Below are 18,973 nucleotides of genomic sequence, written 5' to 3'. Positions count from 1 at the left end.
ATAGAAGGCATTTGTAGCAACTTCCAGCACTGTCACATGTAAATTCTGGCTGTACAGTGTCAAAAAGAGACCAAATAAAGATTTTAAATCTCAAGAGAAACCATTTTATTCTACAAACTATTTATTTATTCTAAACATACACCGGCTGAATGTCTGTGTCTGCATTAAACAGAGCATATCTGTGTCATTTACTTTCTTCAAACACGTCTAACATGGCCACCAAAATCAAGTCGTTGATGTTGAATCTCGATGAATAATGCATAATTGGCCTCACATAAATCCTAAACAACATTAATGATGTAATGACTCATTCAATCAGTAACATCGAATGTGCGCTTGGTTACATTTCAAGTGTTGAAGAGATGTTATATAATACGACCAGGGACAGATTATCATGACCACAGGCCCTGGGCACAAACTCACCACGAGCCCTATACAAATGTACCCTCACCATGCACAAAAATTTGGTCGCACAATAGCAGGGGGCAACCAACGACCAGGGCTGCATTAGCATTAGGATCATGTCATGTCAGAATTGCAATTCTTAATTTCTACAATTCTGAATCGATTTCAAACTTCCAAAAACCGATTTTGTTCAACAAACCCGCTGCATGCATTGTTTGCCGTGCAGCATTTCCGGCTGGAGTATGCTGAAGTGTGTCGGTCCTGGCTAGTCAGTAGCGCTGCTAACGTTAGCTAGCTCTCTGTGTCGGTAATGTATGGGGCAGCCAACCAACGGCCACAGAATAGCTCACACACAAGCTGACTATCGCTGTCTCAAAGAGCTGCTGAGCATTATCGTGTGATTGGAGTTTTACAGGGTTATTTGTGTCAAAATATTATTTTAAATGGAAACTTTCTGATAAATATAAGTGGCCTTATTTACGTTAATGTAATTTTTATTTTGTAATAACTTGTTTTTCTTAAAATGTTACAGATGAAGTTATTAAAAAATGTCTTTTGTCTTCGGATCAATTGATGACCTTAAGAAAGGCCTCGAAATCGAATCGAATTGTCAGATATTGAAAGATTCACACCCTAAATAGCATCCAGGTCCCCAGGACGCAGCGATGTAGCACCGCCCCCCCCCAGCTAAAAGTATCACAATCAGCTTCCACTTACTTTTTGTTAAAAAATGTTGAAATCAAGGATATTTGAAGCATCTTTAGCATGTGTTCCCTCTTTCCTTAGTTGGTGTTTGCCGACGCGCTGAGCCAACGTTTCTCCATTTCAAAATGTTATTTTGACCATGAAATAGAAAGTTAATGTACCTCGCAACCTACGTCATTACGTCTATGGATTTAATCGCTAAGTTAAAAAAAACATTCAAACAACAATTTCAAAGTAACATTCATTTTCCAAACAAAAATACTTTACACAAGATATTCATTCTTAGGGCCCCCATTGGCTCAGGGCCCTGGGTGGGCATGTGTCCACTGAGCCCATGTGGTTATCCGTCTATGAATTCGACACATTTTCAATGTATGTTGAAGTAAATCGCGTGTGACTTCATGTCTCTCAAACGTATGAGAATATACGTCCGCACACGCCCTTATCTCTCTGCTTTCAAACACATTTTAAACAATTTCTTTCAGTGATTTTTGTCAAACCCAGATGAGCCCTGCGGGATGTTTTGTCAATCCTCCCCACAGAAAACATTTTGCTCACAGGAATATGTGCTGCCAAATTCTATACTATAGTATTTATGTTTTTAAGGATTAAAAGGGAAACTCTCCCCTCAGAGCTGCAAACCTGGCTCTCAGTGCTCGGCTGCACTGTAATTCATTCAGACCAGCATTCTGCCTCACTCAACACATCATCTGCAAATGGATTTTTAAAGATTTACATATTTACATAACTGAATTTCTGAGCCTCAAGTTCAGCAAATCTGCTAAATTCTGCCCTGAGTATGTAAATTTGCTGCTTGTTTCCCGCTCTTGGGAACATGGTGATGGTGAACATGTTTGCTGTTGACTCAGAAGTCAAACATTAAAGCATTTTTCTGTTGCTTTTGGCTCCCCAACAAATGTAGATTTCTTTGTAGGGTTTTCCACTTCATACATATTTGTGATATCCCCTCTGTATTCTTGTATTTCAGTCTGAAAGTGTGTTGAAGGATGAGAGCGGTGTCTGTCTGGGTTACTGTGTACTCTGCTTGACAAGCGAGACTTGTAGTCCCACTAGCTTGGCTGCAGCTCAGCAGGAGGAATGATTTAACAACCCAGATTTAGATTTGGTCTGGATCACAATCCACTGCAGGCCACATCTGTCCCCCGGGTCTCTGACAGGTGCAGAACAGCACTGAGCCAACAAAAACTGCAGTACTATTATAACGAATGGGACTTTTAATGTGAGAAATTACAGAAAGACCCCGGTGAAAGTCTTTCTTGGCCAGATATCTTTCTAACCTTTTGTTCTCCTCTCTGCTCTCAGTGGGAGGAGGTGAGCGGCTTAGACGAGGAGAGCAACATAGTGAGGACCTATCAGATCCTGCAGACCAACAGCTCGACCAGCCACTGGCTGCGCAGCGGCTTCATCCAGCGGCGAGGAGCGTCTCAGGTGTACGTGGAGCTAAGCTTCACCATGATGGAGTGTTCGTCCAGGAGCACCCACCACCGCAGCTGTAAGGAGACCTTTAACCTCTACTACTACGAGGCGGAGTCGGACGAGGCCACGTACAGCTACCCGCCCTGGATGGAAAACCCGTACATCAAGGTGCGCCCACTCTCATTAGTCCTAAATGTTTATCGTAATGAGGTTTGAGTATTATTGATACTTTTTATGCTCTCTGTGGTTGTTTGAGGAAACAGTATCTTGCAGAACTTCTGCATTAAAGAGGCACTCCGGACTACTTTTTTTATCCCACCTGGGAACAGGATTATTTGCCAGGAGCAACGAGCATTTTATATCACTGTAGAAAAATCTGGGTGTTATTTTCTCAATTGACCAATTAACGATTTGGTTTATAAAATGTGAAAGGGAAAATATGCATGTTGTTCACAGTGATGCCTTTTGTTCTGTGTTTGTTGTGTCTCATTAACCGTCCAGAACCGAGAGATATTCATTTAACTGTTAGATATGACAAATACTCACGTGCGTCAACCAAGGGTGATTCATCACTCGTGGTGATTCATGTTGGGCCTCTCTCTAAATAGAGTACTGTCTAGACCTGCTCTTTTTGTAAAGTGTCTCGAGATAACTTTGGTTATGATTTGGCGCTATACAAACACAATTTGATTGATTGAAATTTGATTGACATGGGAGAAGTTGGAAATGTTTGTCGTCACTGCTTGAAAGATGATGAATGATTTATCCAAATAAAATAAAGCCAATGATAGTCGCAGATGATTTACTGTTGAACGGCTAACTGCTTTAGCTTTAGTCCCCTGACTTAATGAAAGAGCAGCTATAAATTGACAATATGTATCAAGAAAAAAAGCCCAGTAATCATTGAAAACTTTGACTTTACAATATATTATTTAAGGCAGGACAGCCTGTTTGATCTCTTGACAACATTTCATCAATGATTTTTATTCTTGTATGTTTATACAACAGTTAGTTCTGACCAAGCAATCTGATTGGACAAGAAGCATTCCATGAGTGCTGATATACAGTAGAGAACAACATCACTGAGACTTTTCACTCTGTGTATCACTCCGCCTCAGCCAGGTGTTCTGAATACTGTTAATTAACATCTACACTGATCAGGCTGGTACCTCAGAATCACACAGCAGACTCTTATTTCACTGGTTGATGATAAATTAAAACCGACAGATAAGTGTACATGATAGAGAGTGTAGCTGCTCTGTGGTCACCTGTAGACACAGAGTGCAGGAGAATGTTTGGGTTGCTTGGCAACAACAGTCCAGTTTCAGTTGATGGAGCAAAAATGAATCTGTTGTGGATTATAACTTTTTACTACTTCTTGCTGCTTGTGTAACTGTTGTATAAAAGCCTCCTGCTGCCTCGTGCCTTCGACCGAATCACAGCCGTGATGATATTCAGTCTGACATCCCAACCTCTCATGTGATACTGCTTAGATAATGTTATACAGCTGGCTTGCATTTCATATCTACAGTGACACACTCGGCCTGCAGAGACAATAATGCTGCTTCAGTTTTATATTTATTGCAGTAGACATCTGATCTCGTCTTTTAGTTTATGCTAAAGTTATGTTGTCGTCACATGGGAGAAACGCTGTTTAGGAAACTCTGCTTATCTGTGCATTCTATCTGTTTCACAACTTGTGCGTTAACTTTTAGTTTATCCTCTGGGTTTCATTTCCCACACGCACAGCTTATGAGCTCAGCGCTTTTCTGCACGCCGTCATCAAACCTCAGATGTTGCAGCGTCCTTGAACACACCGTCGGTTTCAAAATAGTGCCTGCTCCTCGGCTTCATTACCACTTAATAATGTAACTTTGACAGGGAAATAAAAGTGATGAAATGTTCACTGTGATGAATCGCCTGTCTCCCAAGCACATTTCAAATCCCTGCAAGTTGAGGTTCAAAAGCGTACTGTAAGAAATGGGAAACAATGGCTGCTAGGTAGGTAGTAAATCAGTCTAAAAATCACATTGGTATGCTTTGGAAAATGTTCACTAATATGAAGCATATGTGATGTCTAGTTAATGGGCTAAAACCAGCCAGGCTGGTCCTATTGAAAAGTGCATCCTGTGTGCTGGAATCTGGCCCTTACATAAGATCTTTTCTCTTTCTTCCTGCCCTAGGTGGACACGGTGGCTGCAGACTTTCTCCTGAGGATGAATGGGGAGAGGAAGTTCAACGTGAAGACCTTACGACTCGGCCCTCTCACTAAGAGAGGCTTCTACTTGGCTTTCCAGGCTCAGGGCGTCTCCATGGCTCTGCTGTCCGTCAGGGTCTTCTTCAAGAAGTGTCCTCCGCTGGTCAGCGCCCTCTCCTCCTTCCCTGAGACCGTTCCCCGCACTCTGGTGCAGGAGGCGCAGGGTGTGTGCGTGGAGAACGCCGACCAGCAGGGGCCTCGGCCCCGGCCGCCCAAGCTCTTCTGTGGCGAAGACGGTCAGTGGGTGGGCCAGCCGACGACCTCCTGCGCCTGCAAAAAGGGATTTGAGTCTGCCGAAGGACACACGAGATGCGCAGGTAAGGAAATTAGGACACATGTGCAAATATGTTTATAGACTACACCCACAGAGGCAGCAGAGCAGGCAGACTAAACAAGAAAACAATGGTAAGATGAGGGTGGGGTGAGGGTCGAAGCTGTGGAGAGGAAGTGAGAGGCAGAGGAAGTTAATGAGGCAGGGGAACAGCTCTGACACACGGTGAGAAATAAGAGAGAGGTCAGGTGGAGCAGCACTTATCTCAGAGAGGAAGAGCAGGGTCAAAGGCTTGCTGCTGCGACAACTCGTGGTTCAGCCGAGATAGAACGAGCACAAGAGGACCGGGGAGGTGAAGGGAGCGAGCGGAGGGGAACGCTCGAGGTAAAGATCATATCACTTTGAGAACATCAAAGCAGAGCAGACAAAAAAAGAAGGAAGCAGCAGGAGGATTCTCTCAGGAGCCGTGCAGCAGCTCCGTCTAATGAGTCCAATTAACAAGCCTCGTGCATGAACACCCCCAACGCGCACAATCTCTCTCACACACACACACACACGCGCGCACCAGCGCTGCATCACAGCAGCACAGACAAATGTCGAGCACTAAAAAACAAAGGCACATAAGAAGAAATGTTTTCTCAGTAAATGTGTGCTTGCATCTGTCTCGGTTTGAAGGTAGGATTCAGTTTGATCTCCGTGGGAGGTATAATGATTTTTCATAACAAAAATTTCATTTCCGACATTTTGCTTCTGGTGGAGCGAGGTTGGCATTTGCGGCGTTCTGTCGCTGAGGAGAGCTGTGAGGAAGAAAAACTCCCCAGACCATAAAGGGAAATTGCCTTTATAGCAAGATTGAACAGTTAATTTTCCTTGGAAGGCCGGTCATTCCAGAAAATGAAATCGGCGTCCAGGTTTACAATTGGATTAATTTTGCTGTAATGCCTTTATCTCCTATAGACAGGACATACATTTTCTGGGTCAAACACGAGCCTTTAATGTAAAACTTATGAACGCTGTCAAGATGATTCAGTGTCACAGATGAGCTTGATTACAATATGTAAACACCGTCTTTTGAAGTCTGGCAGCGCTATACATACTGCTACATAGGAGGGGTATATGTTCCATGAGCTCGAGCCATGTTATATAATAAGGAAGGGTTCATGATGACAACCTGAGTATCCCCAGAATGTTTGCTGCTGTGGACAAACTCCAGAAATAATTGCTCAAATTTGCATATGTGCTGCAAGTGCTTAAAATTCATTAAAAAATCTTTTTTTATAGACCAGTAGAAGAAGATTTAAATCAATAAAGGTCGTTTGGGGGAAGCAGGAGCTCAAATCACCCTGGTTAGCACATTATACCAACCTTCAACAGGTGATGATATGCAGCAGCACGCACCAATACATTACGTGCAGGAGGGAAATTCCAGCAGGCAAAAAACGCCCGTGTGGGAAAGGCCTGAGTGTGTCGACCTGCAAAACAAGTCTCCCGTAACAATGCTCCGCCTGGTGTGACAGTTTATTGTTTGATTCCTCTCACTCAGCAGCTGGAGCTACACTGCCAACACGTATTGTAAACACTGTGACTGTATGTGGCGTTACGAGATGACAGCTCGTTACACGGTCATGTGTGCTGCGCAGAGTACAGCAGGAGAATGGGTTCAGACTCGGGATGTAGCTAATGACTATTATCATACTCAGTATATGTTTTTTATAATAGTGTCTGTAAAGTGTCAGACTGGCCTCTCACATTAACATATGGTGAAGTTTGTTAAATGATAAGCAGCATGTCAGTGACAGCCTGGCTTATTCACTAAAGTGACTGTTACTATCGCATTCATTACCGTGATTGTGTTCACTTTATGGCCCTCGTTACATCGCTCTGTCTGTCAATCCGCAACCATCTGCCACCGAAGCACCCTGAACAAAAACACAGAACCTTATTTGACGGTTTGACCCCTGCACCGTCGGGGACACTGTAGGGCTGCAGATTAAGTGTCATGGTCTGAATCATAATATTTGTCCTTCCTGTCCTCCTCAGCCTGTCCTGTGGGTCAGTTCAAGTCGGGCGCAGAGGGACAGTGCACAGGCTGTCCTGAATTCAGCCACGCCACCAACAGGGGGGCATCCGTGTGTGCGTGTCGCTCTGGGTACCTGCGTGCAGAAACAGATGCTGCCGACTCCCCATGCACGAGTAAGTATACAGAAAAACACATGCAAATACAGTTTAGCCAAACAGCTAACGCATCCAATGATTGTTTTCACTCCTTCCCTTCCCTAACACACTTTGTTTTTAACGTCTGTGGTGCTGTTTCTCTTTTCCTCCGGGGTCATTTAGCCAAACTCCTCTAATCTGCTCTGTGTCCTTTGTCCCGCTGTCGGGCATTGAGATGCATGTCTTTTGTGACAGGTTGTTGGGGGGGGTAGGGCCTTCACTCAAAAGTGGAGTAGGCATTGATGGTCTCAAGTGACACCTCTATGCGGATTCAGGAATTTCAATTGAGCCGCATGTCGCTGGTGTGAATGGGAGGGACTTTTTTAATTAGGTGCACTCTTTTGGGATGACCATAAAGAGGACGGGAAACAATGTGAAACTGCTTCAGGATGCCGACAGTTCCCGTTCTGTACAGGTGTGATACCAAAGCCGACTAGACTTTACATCCACCGATAAGCTTAATTACAAAAGCTTAATCTTAATTATTAATCTCATAATTAGACTTTTCCTATTATTTGTTCTGTTATTGTCCCGGATTGCCTGTGGAATCCTGCACGTCACGTATATTTTCAATTTGACTGCCAAATTACAACCCAGCCGAGCCATCAGTAAATCATTTGGACCTTTCGCCCTGAAAATAAGTGTTTTACATTTCTGTGACAGCCTTAGTTATTTTAATAAAGTGCTTTCTGATTGTAAAGTCGTAAAATGTATCGCCTCTAAAAAAATCCCCATTTTCACATGTTGAATTCAGACTTCATTCGCACCCAGATTGTCTCTCTTGATGTTGCCCCACTTGGGTTTCCAATGAGAACACTATTAGCACTTAAGTTAGCTGCAGGCTCCGCGACAAAGCTCTGTCTCCTTGGCAGGAACAGAAACTCATTCACAGTGGCTGAGTGCTATTGCTGTTTAGTTATGCTTGGCTTGAGGCGATAGCTATCTTCTTCAGACGGTGATCATTATCATCTAGTTTTAGACAAATGTAATTGCACCAGTTAGACTCTGCAACACATATGCTCCTGCTGGGATGCAGAGCCACTGCAGGATCATTGTTCTGCTTCGTGACTGCATGTGCAGACTGAATCAGAGAACTTCAGCGGGTATGTAAAGCGTAAACAAATGGTCTGTGTGGGTCATGGAAAGGTAAAGCAGCAGTAAAATGACACAGCAGAGATTATAATTTGATTTAATAGAGAAATTTTACACACTCTGATTGCAGCAGGGCTAAGTGACGCCTACATATTAAAAGCTGATGACAGTTTTGACCGAATAATGTGACAGTATTCGGGGGATGAGTGCTGGTGCTTTCTAAAGGTATTCAGTCAAGAGAAAAAATGGAAGCTATATCATGTGTAATGTTGTATAATGACTCTGCTGAGTCAGGCTAACAAGTTCTAAAATTGCACCACCTAGGCCTGACTAATGCTGCTGTTACGACCAGGGAAAGAAACATTTAAAGGAATAGAAGAGGTTTTTCTTTCTTAGCTCTCTTTAGTCTGCCGGGTAAATATAAAGCTACAGCTATATTAGCTTAGCATTAGGACTAGAAACAAGGGGAAACCGTTAGCCTGGCTCATCGCAGAGCTATCCTCCTTCACCTGTAAGGCTAATGGTCATGCTACATCCTGTTTGTTTAATCCTTAAAGAGGGGGTATTATGCTGTTTCACATTTTAAGACATGTATATAATGTTACAATCTTGGGTGTCCAGACTAAACGTGGGTGGAGTTTCAAATCTGTAGGTCAAAGTATGTTGGAGTAATCCCCAGGCTTCTCAGCTCAGTCTGCAGGCTGCTGTGAACGCCAGGTTTCACACAGTTTTTTCTACACGCTGCACTGTGTGACGTCACGTCAGGCTTCAGAGAGCTGGCCAATCAGAAGAAAGTGGGCTTGTAGGGGCGGGGTTTCTTAAAGGGACAGAGCAGAGTTTTTTTAAGTGTAAATTATGCTAAGCTAGTCCACAGGTATCACAGAGTGGAATATGAAGCTTGAAGTTAGCACAGTACCCCCCCTTTAAAAACAAGAGTTATAACAGCCCAAGTTTCTTTTTTTGTCTCTGTAGGACCTCCCTCGGCCCCCCGTAGCATCGTCACCCAGATCAACGACACCACCCTCAGCCTGGAGTGGAACGAGCCTCTGGACAACGGCGGCAGGACGGACCTGAGCTACGCCGTCAGGTGCACGGTCTGCAGGTCCCCCAAGGGGCCGTGCCTCCCCTGCGGAGACAGTGTCAGCTACCGGCCCGCGCAGCAAGGCCTTCTGGGTCGGAGGTTGGAGGTGTGGGGCCTGCTGCCTCACACCACATACGCCTTCACAATCCAGACACTCAACGGGGTCTCTCAGCTCACCGGCAAGGACCCTGCCAGTGAAAGTGTCAACATCACCACCAGTCATGACGGTAAGAGGTGCAGAGAGAGGTAGAAAGGTATAAATAGTCGAGACTTGCTGTGGTATTTATAATTCTTCTGCCATCTGTGCAGTGCCGTCGCTGGTGTCTGTGATTCGGAAGAGTGACTCCACAGAGAGCAGTCTGACTCTGCACTGGTCAGTCCCCGCTGAGCCTCACTACACCATCCTGCAGTACCAGATACGCTACTGTGAGAAGGTGAGGGCTACCTTACAATATCTCTCAACTGTCAACTGGCTTAAAGGTCGCATGCTTTCAGGTGTCCTGACTCTTTTTTCTCAGTACCACTGTGCCACAGGATTACGAATTCAGGATAGAAGATTTAAACAGGAGTACTTTTTAACAACCATCAATTTTAAAACCATCTGATTTCTGAGAGAAGGCTGTCTGTTCAGTGTTGTGACAACTCTCGAAGTACTTTGTGGTACACAGGGGAGTGTATTTGATTGACAGACACATGATGCTTTTCTTAGAACAAAATAAATACAAAATATATGTAATCGTTGACCAGGTCTTACTCGAGAATAGGCCTCTTGTCTCAGTGAGATTAGCTGTCAAAATAAAGGTTAGAGGAATAAAAATATAAGGCTGTGTAATTATGTTTTAATGTTCCCTAATTTGATATCCAATTATACGTTTATGATTCTTTAATTATATAGATTATTCTATAGGAGTCCTTTTGGGTTTCCAGTGCAGCTAACTCGTGTTTTCATCCTGTAGGATGGAAGAAGTGAAGTTCCGTGCCGCTACTCAGAGAGCAACAGAAACCAGGCCGTGCTGACGGACCTCCGCAGGGCCAGTCAGTACGAGGTGCAGGTGCGGGTGCGCACCATGGCCGGATATGGCAGCTTCAGTCCTACAGCCGTCTTCCACACGCTTCCTGATGGTAGGAAAGAGCCCTGTTTGCTTTCTCTCACACATTTTCTTCTTTTCCATCGGGGAGGTTTTCACATTCTTTTGTTATGAATTTATTACCCGTGTCCTTGTTTTAAGTTAGCGTCCTTGTATCGAGCCTTTTTAACATTATAAATTCCTGTCATGCTCTTTCTTTCCTTCTCACTTTCCTTTACTACCAGTGTAAACCTTCTGTCATGATTTCTGTCATTACATTACTCCAACTCTGTATGTCTGTCTCTTTTTCCTTCGCCTCTTTTGTTCTCCTTCTCCTCTCTCAGGACAAGACGCTGCCTCCCAGTTCTTGGTACCCGGCATCCTTATCGCTGTCGGGATGCTGCTGCTTGTCAGTTTCGTCTTTGTGGCCGCCTACTGCATACGGTGAGAACCAGGGGAGAGGAGAGGAGAGGGAGGGAGAGGCAGAGATAAAAGATAGATTTGGAAGGGAAGGAGGCTGACAGAATAACAGGAAACAGCAAAAAGGGGGAAATCGAAAAGCAATAACAACCGTGACCCCAATTTTACAGCTTTGCACCACTTTGTTCTTTTGTTTATACACTCGTATCTTATCAACCGTGGATTTGCACTCTGTTATCTACACCTTTATTTCTGTGTGAGGCAGCTCAGACACAAAGCGACGCTCATGATGCCTTTTGCTTACACAGCTAAAAGTTCTCCTGCTCATTAGAACGTTTTCCTTAGGCTTCATTGTTTGAGTAAATACTGTTGGATGCCATCAGAGGCAGAGCGAGAGTGTGTGTGTTTTTGTGTGTGTGTGTGTGTGTGTGAGAGAGAGAGACAGGTTGAGAGAAATGGCGATAGAGGTAGAGGGCAGGGAGAGACAGGATGCAGGCGTCCCAGCCCTGTTTCCACAGGACAGGAGAACAATAGCTGTGACCTTGTGACACACACACACTCAGTCACACACATGCACACACACACACAAAACCAGCGGCTGAGGCCCAGATCTGCCACTAACCGAGGGTGGTGCATTATTGCTATTTTAGGCTTATGAGGTGGGAGAGGGAGAGAAATGGAGGAAGGCAGGGATCCAGTAGCTACAGGGTTGTTACGGTCTTGCAGGGATGAGTTTGCGCCAGCAGAATTATAATGGAGCGGCTTGTGTCAAAGAGCAGCAGCACTGAGGTTGGCTCAGGTATTCGACGTTACCACGAGCCATCGCGCTTCTTTGTGTGTTCGAGATCACTGGGGATTGTTTAGAGCAAACAAGAGGCGGAGTTTTTTGTGTCTGAGCAAAAATAAAATGTTGGTGATGTGTTTGGAACAGAGATCGTCTTTAAGCTCTGTTTATCTGTCGGCTAGAGGGCCTGTGTGTGAGTCGACCTCTGCTGTATTTGCTCCATGGGAGGTCAGAGTATTCCCGCTGGGGATCAATTGATTATCATATTTTTATATGAGTGTGTGCAACATAGAATTATTTTTAAATAGAAAATGTAGAATTTTTTTATTAGATATACGTAATTTTTTTTTTCATTTTGGCTGTTTTTAGAGTATGTATTTTAGTCAGAAAAGAATCCATGTTTTGTTTTGCAAAGGTTTGCTGGTGTGTATCATTAGGTAATTCCCTGTCAGAAACAATACATACAGCCACATTAATATGATAATGACAGTGAAGAACACAGAATAACAACACAAAGTATTGACCGGCAAATACACATTATTCTTAACCCCTAACCTTACTCCTTCCCTTGAGTCTTCCTCTGAATTACACTTAACGAGCAGGATCACTTCTCATCGTGCTTTCTAAAAGAAATCAAGAGAAAAAGATAAATAAATATATTTAGTTCTATAAAATAAATACATCTGGCGGAGTTGAGTGCTTCCAAATAATTGTCAGGACCGACCTGGCGTGCCCTGTTCATCCACAACACAGAGACTTCTACAGATAGAATCTCTAACAACAAGCCAGAGAGGCATCTTTCTTATTGTGCTGTTATTGCAGCTAAACAGTCGCGTTGTAACACCGCTGATTTGCATTAAATCGAGCCGATAACATCCATTTTTCAGATAGACGCGCTGCCGTCCTTATCTCATGTTCTTTATCCCGATCTCTCCACCTGCAGCAGACACAGCCGAGTAAAGGATCCAGAGCTGGGCGACAAAAACAACCAGTACCTCATCGGCCAAGGTAACAGATACGAGACACACGGACTGAAGCTCAGCTGTGATTTACAGCTCGTTTACATCACGATAATCATTTCTAATGTGACCCTGCCCGTAGTGCTCTAACATTTTCCTTTCCCACGACTCTGTTTGTATTTCTCCGGCAGGGGTCAAGGTCTATATCGACCCCTTCACCTACGAGGACCCTAACGAGGCAGTGAGAGAATTTGCCAAGGAAATTGATGTTTCCTTTGTCAAGATTGAGGAGGTTATCGGCGCTGGTAAGCCCCACCCATATTCTTTTTCCCATCATTTACAAATGTTTATATTTGTACTGATCGGCCCTCCTTTGGACTCACAGCCTGAGTGTGTGTTTTTTTCAAAATAACACAATTAAAAGTTTATCTAATTCAAAAGTTGAATTGATTTCGTGACATTTGAAAACATTGTCTGTTTTCTTAATAGACAAAAATCAATAATAGGGTGAAAATAAAACAATTAACTGATAAATATTTGCAGCCTGCATTGAAAACAAAGGGCACAACTAGCTGCGAGCAAGCTTTAGGTTTTCAAAAAGCCACTGATGTCCTCTTAATGTGCACACCTGTCAAAGGAAACAGCCCTAATGTGTTTTTATGTGTCTGGCGCTGCAGGAGAGTTCGGAGAGGTGTGTCGAGGACGGCTGAGGGTCCCGGGGAAAAAAGAAAACTATGTAGCAATTAAGACTCTAAAGGGAGGCTACACTGACAAGCAGAGACGGGACTTCCTGTCTGAAGCCTCCATCATGGGCCAGTTCCAGCACCCAAACATCATCCACCTGGAGGGCATCATCACCGCCAGCTGTCCAGTCATGATCCTCACAGAGTTTATGGAGAACGGAGCTCTGGACTCTTTTCTCCGGGTGAGTGTGGCACAAAGAAACGCACACTCGCTCATTTAAACAGACTGCCACTTCATTCATTCTCCAACTGAGCCGTCTCTCTCCTCCGCAGCTGAACGACAGCCAGTTCACGCCCATCCAGCTGGTGGGAATGCTGCGCGGCATCGCCTCGGGCATGAAGTACCTGGCAGAGATGAGCTACGTCCACAGAGACCTGGCTGCCCGCAACATCCTGATCAACAGCAACCTGGTGTGCAAGGTGTCCGACTTCGGCTTGTCACGTTTCCTGCAGGAGAATTCCTCTGACCCGACCTACACCAGCTCTCTGGTGAGACCACGATTCTCTACTGATAATGCCCATAACATTTATCTACAGTACATCAGCATGCTTTACTTTGGGGTTGGGTTTACCAAGCTGTATATTTATTGAAATATTATATAACAGATGTAAAAGATCATATTTTTGCCACCTTTATCTTCGCTGTCAGAGGACCGCCTGACCCTGCTCATGTCAAGTTTTGCAGAGCTGACAGTTTTGCTTTTCTTTGCAGGGAGGTAAGATCCCAATCCGCTGGACAGCACCAGAGGCGATAGCCTTCAGAAAGTTTACCTCGGCCTCAGATGTGTGGAGCTATGGCATCGTCATGTGGGAGGTCATGTCTTTCGGAGAGCGACCGTACTGGGACATGAGCAACCAGGATGTGAGTTTAACTCTGGAACTTTTGAGGGAATTAGTGTTTGAATCGTAGCTAAATGATGAGATTGCCAAACATTATAGTTCCTGTTTTTCCTGTTTGAACCCTCAACAGCTCTTAAATGTTTTAAATAACTTTTTATTAATGCTTTGGTTTATTATCATCAGGTAATCAATGCCATCGAGCAGGACTACAGGCTGCCCCCACCCCCTGACTGCCCCACCCACCTTCACCAGCTGATGCTGGACTGCTGGCAGAAGGACCGCTCAGCTCGTCCTCGCTTCGCCGATCTCGTCAGCGCTCTGGACAAACTGATCCGCAACCCCGCATCGCTGAAAATAGTGGCTCAAGAGGCAGGAGGGTGAGAATGCCGATGTGTTTGTGTGATTGACAGAAATCCTGCCCAAATAGGGTCACAGTGACAGAAAGTATGCAGCTGGAGAATGAACTGTAAAGAGGAAGAATGTCAGTCCTTTCTTAATGCCTCTATTAGTCAGTTTGGAGTCTAATCTTCAGAGGACAGGCATCAACCTCCTACTGCCCAATCTTATGTACTACCTAAGCGTCCTGCTGTGACCTGTCAGCCACTTGCTGTGTCCATTTCCCTTCCTCCACATTCTGCCTGTCAGCTGGACGCATACAGCAGAGGACACTCCACCCCTGACAAATCCCATTGTTTGTCCCTGTCAGTCACTCAGCCTCAGATTATACCTCAGCTTGTCGACTGGAATGTTGCTGCAGGATATGTATAAGCTCCTCACTGTTGTTTTGGTGACTGCGTGGGTAAAGTTGTGCCTTTGTTTCCCTACTCTGTCCCCCAGGCCGTCCTACCCCCTGCTGGACCAGCGAGCACCTTTAGCCCTCTCGTCGTGCGCTTCAGTGGGGGAATGGCTGAGGGCCATCAAGATGGAGCGCTATGAAGACAGCTTCCTGCAGGCCAACTTCAACTCAGTGGACCAGCTGGCACAGATCACCACACAGTCAGTTCCTCTCTTATCTGATCTTTTCTGATTGAAACTGATTTTTAGTTTTCAATTCACTCTGAATGGCTACAAGGTCAGGGAGCAACTCTCAAAGCTTTTAGTTGTGGCAGCTGCAAACTAATTAAATGATTCCTTAAAAAGTTATGACCACAATTTCCTGTAGTGCATTTTCTATTTCAGTTAAAGATTATACAGAAGCCTGGAGGGCAAATATGCATTGACTGAAATGTTATTTTCTATATCTTTCTTGATTATTTCCTGTCTAATTATAGATTTTTGTTCATTTGCATTCAGGGATCTGCTGCACATGGGAGTGACGTTAGCCGGACATCAGAGGAAAATCCTTTCCAGCATCCAGACGATGACCTTTCGGAACAAGAGCACTGCAACCGTGACCTTCTAGCTCACCTGTCTCCTAACCTGGACGTGAACACCAGCACGCAGCTGCAGCTGTTTACTGAGAGCACTCTGGATCCTCTTCTGCGACCCAAGGACTCAAAGAGAGATTGGCAGAATTTATAAATGACCAGTAAAAAAAAATTGAAAAATAAAAGACTGAAGATGATTTTCCAATCGAGGCGAGAGAGTCGGCCAGAGACGGGCGAGTCTTCGCACCCGCAGTGACCAGGAGATGAAGCAGACTGACTCGTTTTTACACTTTGTGGTCAGTGTTTTTATATCTTCCACAAGGTTAGGACCCGATTAATGTGCTGAACCACGAGGAGCCAGAGTTTACAACGTTTCTGTAGTATCGTATTATTCAAAACTGGCAGTTAACTGGTTTGTTGTATCAAAAAAAAAAAAGTCACCTCACCAAAGTAGAGAAAAAGAAAAGCCGGTGCCAATCCAAGGATCTCCGTTTTTATATTGTTGTAATTATGAATGAGAACTGCTTTCACCCTGGGTGTCTTGCATTTAGTTCCATCTGGATCACATCACTACAGAGACACCGATCGCATCAAGACATTTTCACTGTTGGATTTTACTTCCTCTTTTTTATTTGAATTCAACATTACCTCCTCTTTAATCAGGTGTGATGTGTAATGCAGGCACTGGAGAGTGCCGTGCTCGACTTATCTTCCCAGTTTGGCTCTCCTCTTCCAGCTCCACATGTGAGGAGAAGAGAGACGCAGAGACATATCAGCACTTTTGTCATTTCAAAGTGAATTGTAATCTTCAGTAGCTCCATGTGTTTCTCTTGGAGTGTGTTTGGTTATTTCTCCTGCCTGTGATTCTACTGGCAGCTCGGTTTCATTACAGTCGGACTGAACAAGGACCAAGTGGACTCAGAGACCAGAGAACACTGTAGAATTGGGTTTCTTTCTACAAATTTCCTAAGGACGCAATCTGGCCTCAAACTTGTTTTTCTTGATATAACTGATACATTTTTAACTCTTACTCTGTATTCTTCATCTTCCAGTGCCATTCAGATCTTTGTGGACTTTGATGCCATTTTTATAAAGCAGAAATCTTTATGAGTGACTTTTGTCTGACGGTTGAAATGAACCTTAAAGGGCTACTTTGACATTTTAAAGTTGAGTATATTATTTCTCTTCAACATATGCTGTCGGCAAAAGTGCTTCTGTTTTTGTCTCAAAGCTACACAAAAAAAAATTAACATTCTTAACATCTACCAAAAACAATACACAGATACCAGCCTGGCTAATACTCTAGCTAGCAGCGAGCAGTGTCCATTGTTTTCTGGTTGGAATGCTAACAACTCTGTGCAGCTGCTGTTTAATTAGCACAGATGCCCCTCTTACATTTTAAGTTGGGGAAAATATTTTTGATTTTTGTAGTCTACCAAACACTTCTGGCTTTGCCCCAAAGCTAAGCAAAAATAGCAGATAACAAGCTAGCGTGTGTAGCCAATAGTATTTCTCTCATGGTAGAATGCTAATAACTGATGTTTGTTTAGCGTAGCAGTGCCCCCTACATTTTTAGGCTCAGTCTTATTTTGTTTAAGCAGTTGATACATTTTTACCACAATAATACATGAAGTGGTTTTGTAACGTTTAGCATGGTTAACATTTCGCATGTACTAGCTAACATGCTATCTAACCACAGAGCAGCGCCCCCAACCTTTTAGATTCAGTGTCTTATTTTCTTTAATCACATTGTGTCTGTGTTGTCGATATTATGTTTCTGCTTTTGCTACGATGATAAAAAAAATGTTTTTTAACGTTAAACATGAAAAACAGTTCTGCTAGCTAACAGGCTAGCTTGGAGCCAGTAGATGGTATCCATTGGTTTCAGAGTGGAATGCTAATAATAGCGTTGAGCTACTGTTTGATTAGCAGATCACCCTCCCCCTCACGTTTGATTTAGTATATTATTTTCTTTCATCATACGCTGCTGGTGGGGTCAGCTACGTGTTTCTCCTTTTGTGCCTAAGCCACACAAAAAGGTTTCTTAGCATTTAGCCTGGGAAACGATAAACGTCTACTAGCTTACAGGCTAGCTTTTGGTTGGTTGTATCCATAGGTTTCAAGGTGGAATGCTAATAATAGCGTTGAGCTGCTGTTTGATTAGCAGAGTACCCCCTCAGACACAATATTACAAGTGCTTGTTGAAGAGGAATAACAGGCTGAGGTTCAAAATGTCAAAGTATTTCTCAAAGACTCTGCATCACTTCAAGGATAATACCAGCCTTTTTGACATTTAGGTCATGTATAATTTTCCCCAGGTAGCTCACAGAGCTGCAGTGCATCAAGAAAATGAAGCTTAAACATCTAAAACACACTCAGACTACTTTGTTGAATACAAAATATGTCACTTTTTCTAAATGGTTTTCTCTCTTGGTGCACTTTTATGAAAGAAATTCTTCTTTTTGATGTTTTCTAATATTCCAGGAGGTTTGAAGTGTAAATTCACACACACTCAAGTGCGATGTGATGAGTGTAGTTGATGCTTACCAAAATAATGTGGTTCTAAAGGCTGCACAGTGAGCTTTAGCGGTTGTGCTAATGAAAAGACGGGATGATTGAAGCAACTGTGATACTCTAAAAGCACATAAGTATATGATAGGCCTAAATCAAAACCGCTGGTATTGTCATGCAAGAGTCTGAGAGATTCCTTTAAGGATTTACGGGTCTTCATATTGAAGATCTTAACATTATCGAGTTTGAAAAAATGAATAGATAAAGTATGTTTTGATTACTGTCCTGTGTGTAGGCTAATCTGTACTCAGTATTCATAATAAAGATGCACACCAGTGTTTACCATCGAGGACTCATTTTTCAGCTTATTCGCTTACTTATGTTTCATGTCTGATGGCCTGAATATTCAGTGTCGTTAAAGTTAATTTTTTGTGAACTATGGAGACTGCTAAATTAAGCATGGACATTTCTATATGCCTTTTAATGAAGTTGAAAATCCACATAATTTACCTCTGGTCCAATTCATCATAGTCATAAGGCGGCCAATTTACTCTCATTTCATTCTCAGGGTTGGAAGCTTAAAATGCTCTAATATCCTGCCGCTGTGTTCCAGGTTTAACGTAAATGTAGAAAACAGACAATTCTTCATCATTTCAGTGATAATAATTAATCAACAACTTAGAGAGTAAGTCTAGAGGCACATCGGGACATATTTCATGGTGAAACAATGTATTTGACAACCCATTAGATAGGCCTACAGCTAAGTCACAACAACTAATGTTAGCATTAACCAGTTTCTAGCTAACACTACCCTTAGCTA

General features: G+C 43.5%; 1 protein-coding gene across 1 annotated transcript in view; it reads left to right on the top strand.

The window, feature by feature from the left end:
- The window catches only part of LOC138594296 (ephrin type-B receptor 4a-like), a 39,409-nt gene extending 20,912 nt beyond the window's left edge, over positions 1 to 18,497 (top strand). Inside the window, exons 3-17 of the mRNA XM_069665362.1 lie at positions 2,434 to 2,715; positions 4,731 to 5,121; positions 7,116 to 7,268; positions 9,354 to 9,689; positions 9,772 to 9,896; positions 10,419 to 10,584; positions 10,874 to 10,973; positions 12,677 to 12,741; positions 12,884 to 12,997; positions 13,370 to 13,617; positions 13,709 to 13,924; positions 14,148 to 14,297; positions 14,459 to 14,652; positions 15,113 to 15,271; positions 15,569 to 18,497. Of these exons, the coding sequence (XP_069521463.1) occupies positions 2,434 to 2,715; positions 4,731 to 5,121; positions 7,116 to 7,268; positions 9,354 to 9,689; positions 9,772 to 9,896; positions 10,419 to 10,584; positions 10,874 to 10,973; positions 12,677 to 12,741; positions 12,884 to 12,997; positions 13,370 to 13,617; positions 13,709 to 13,924; positions 14,148 to 14,297; positions 14,459 to 14,652; positions 15,113 to 15,271; positions 15,569 to 15,677 (2,808 nt within the window). The 3' untranslated portion in view covers positions 15,678 to 18,497. The remainder of the gene's footprint in view (positions 1 to 2,433; positions 2,716 to 4,730; positions 5,122 to 7,115; positions 7,269 to 9,353; positions 9,690 to 9,771; positions 9,897 to 10,418; positions 10,585 to 10,873; positions 10,974 to 12,676; positions 12,742 to 12,883; positions 12,998 to 13,369; positions 13,618 to 13,708; positions 13,925 to 14,147; positions 14,298 to 14,458; positions 14,653 to 15,112; positions 15,272 to 15,568) is intronic.
- The last annotated feature ends 476 nt before the right edge of the window (positions 18,498 to 18,973 follow it).

Source organism: Semicossyphus pulcher, unplaced genomic scaffold (assembly GCF_022749685.1).
Source record: "Semicossyphus pulcher isolate SPU_LCO1_2020_fin unplaced genomic scaffold, fSemPul1.0.p SCAF_10, whole genome shotgun sequence".
Lineage (NCBI taxonomy): Eukaryota > Metazoa > Chordata > Actinopteri > Labriformes > Labridae > Semicossyphus > Semicossyphus pulcher.
This window is presented reverse-complemented; position numbering and strand designations above follow the sequence as displayed.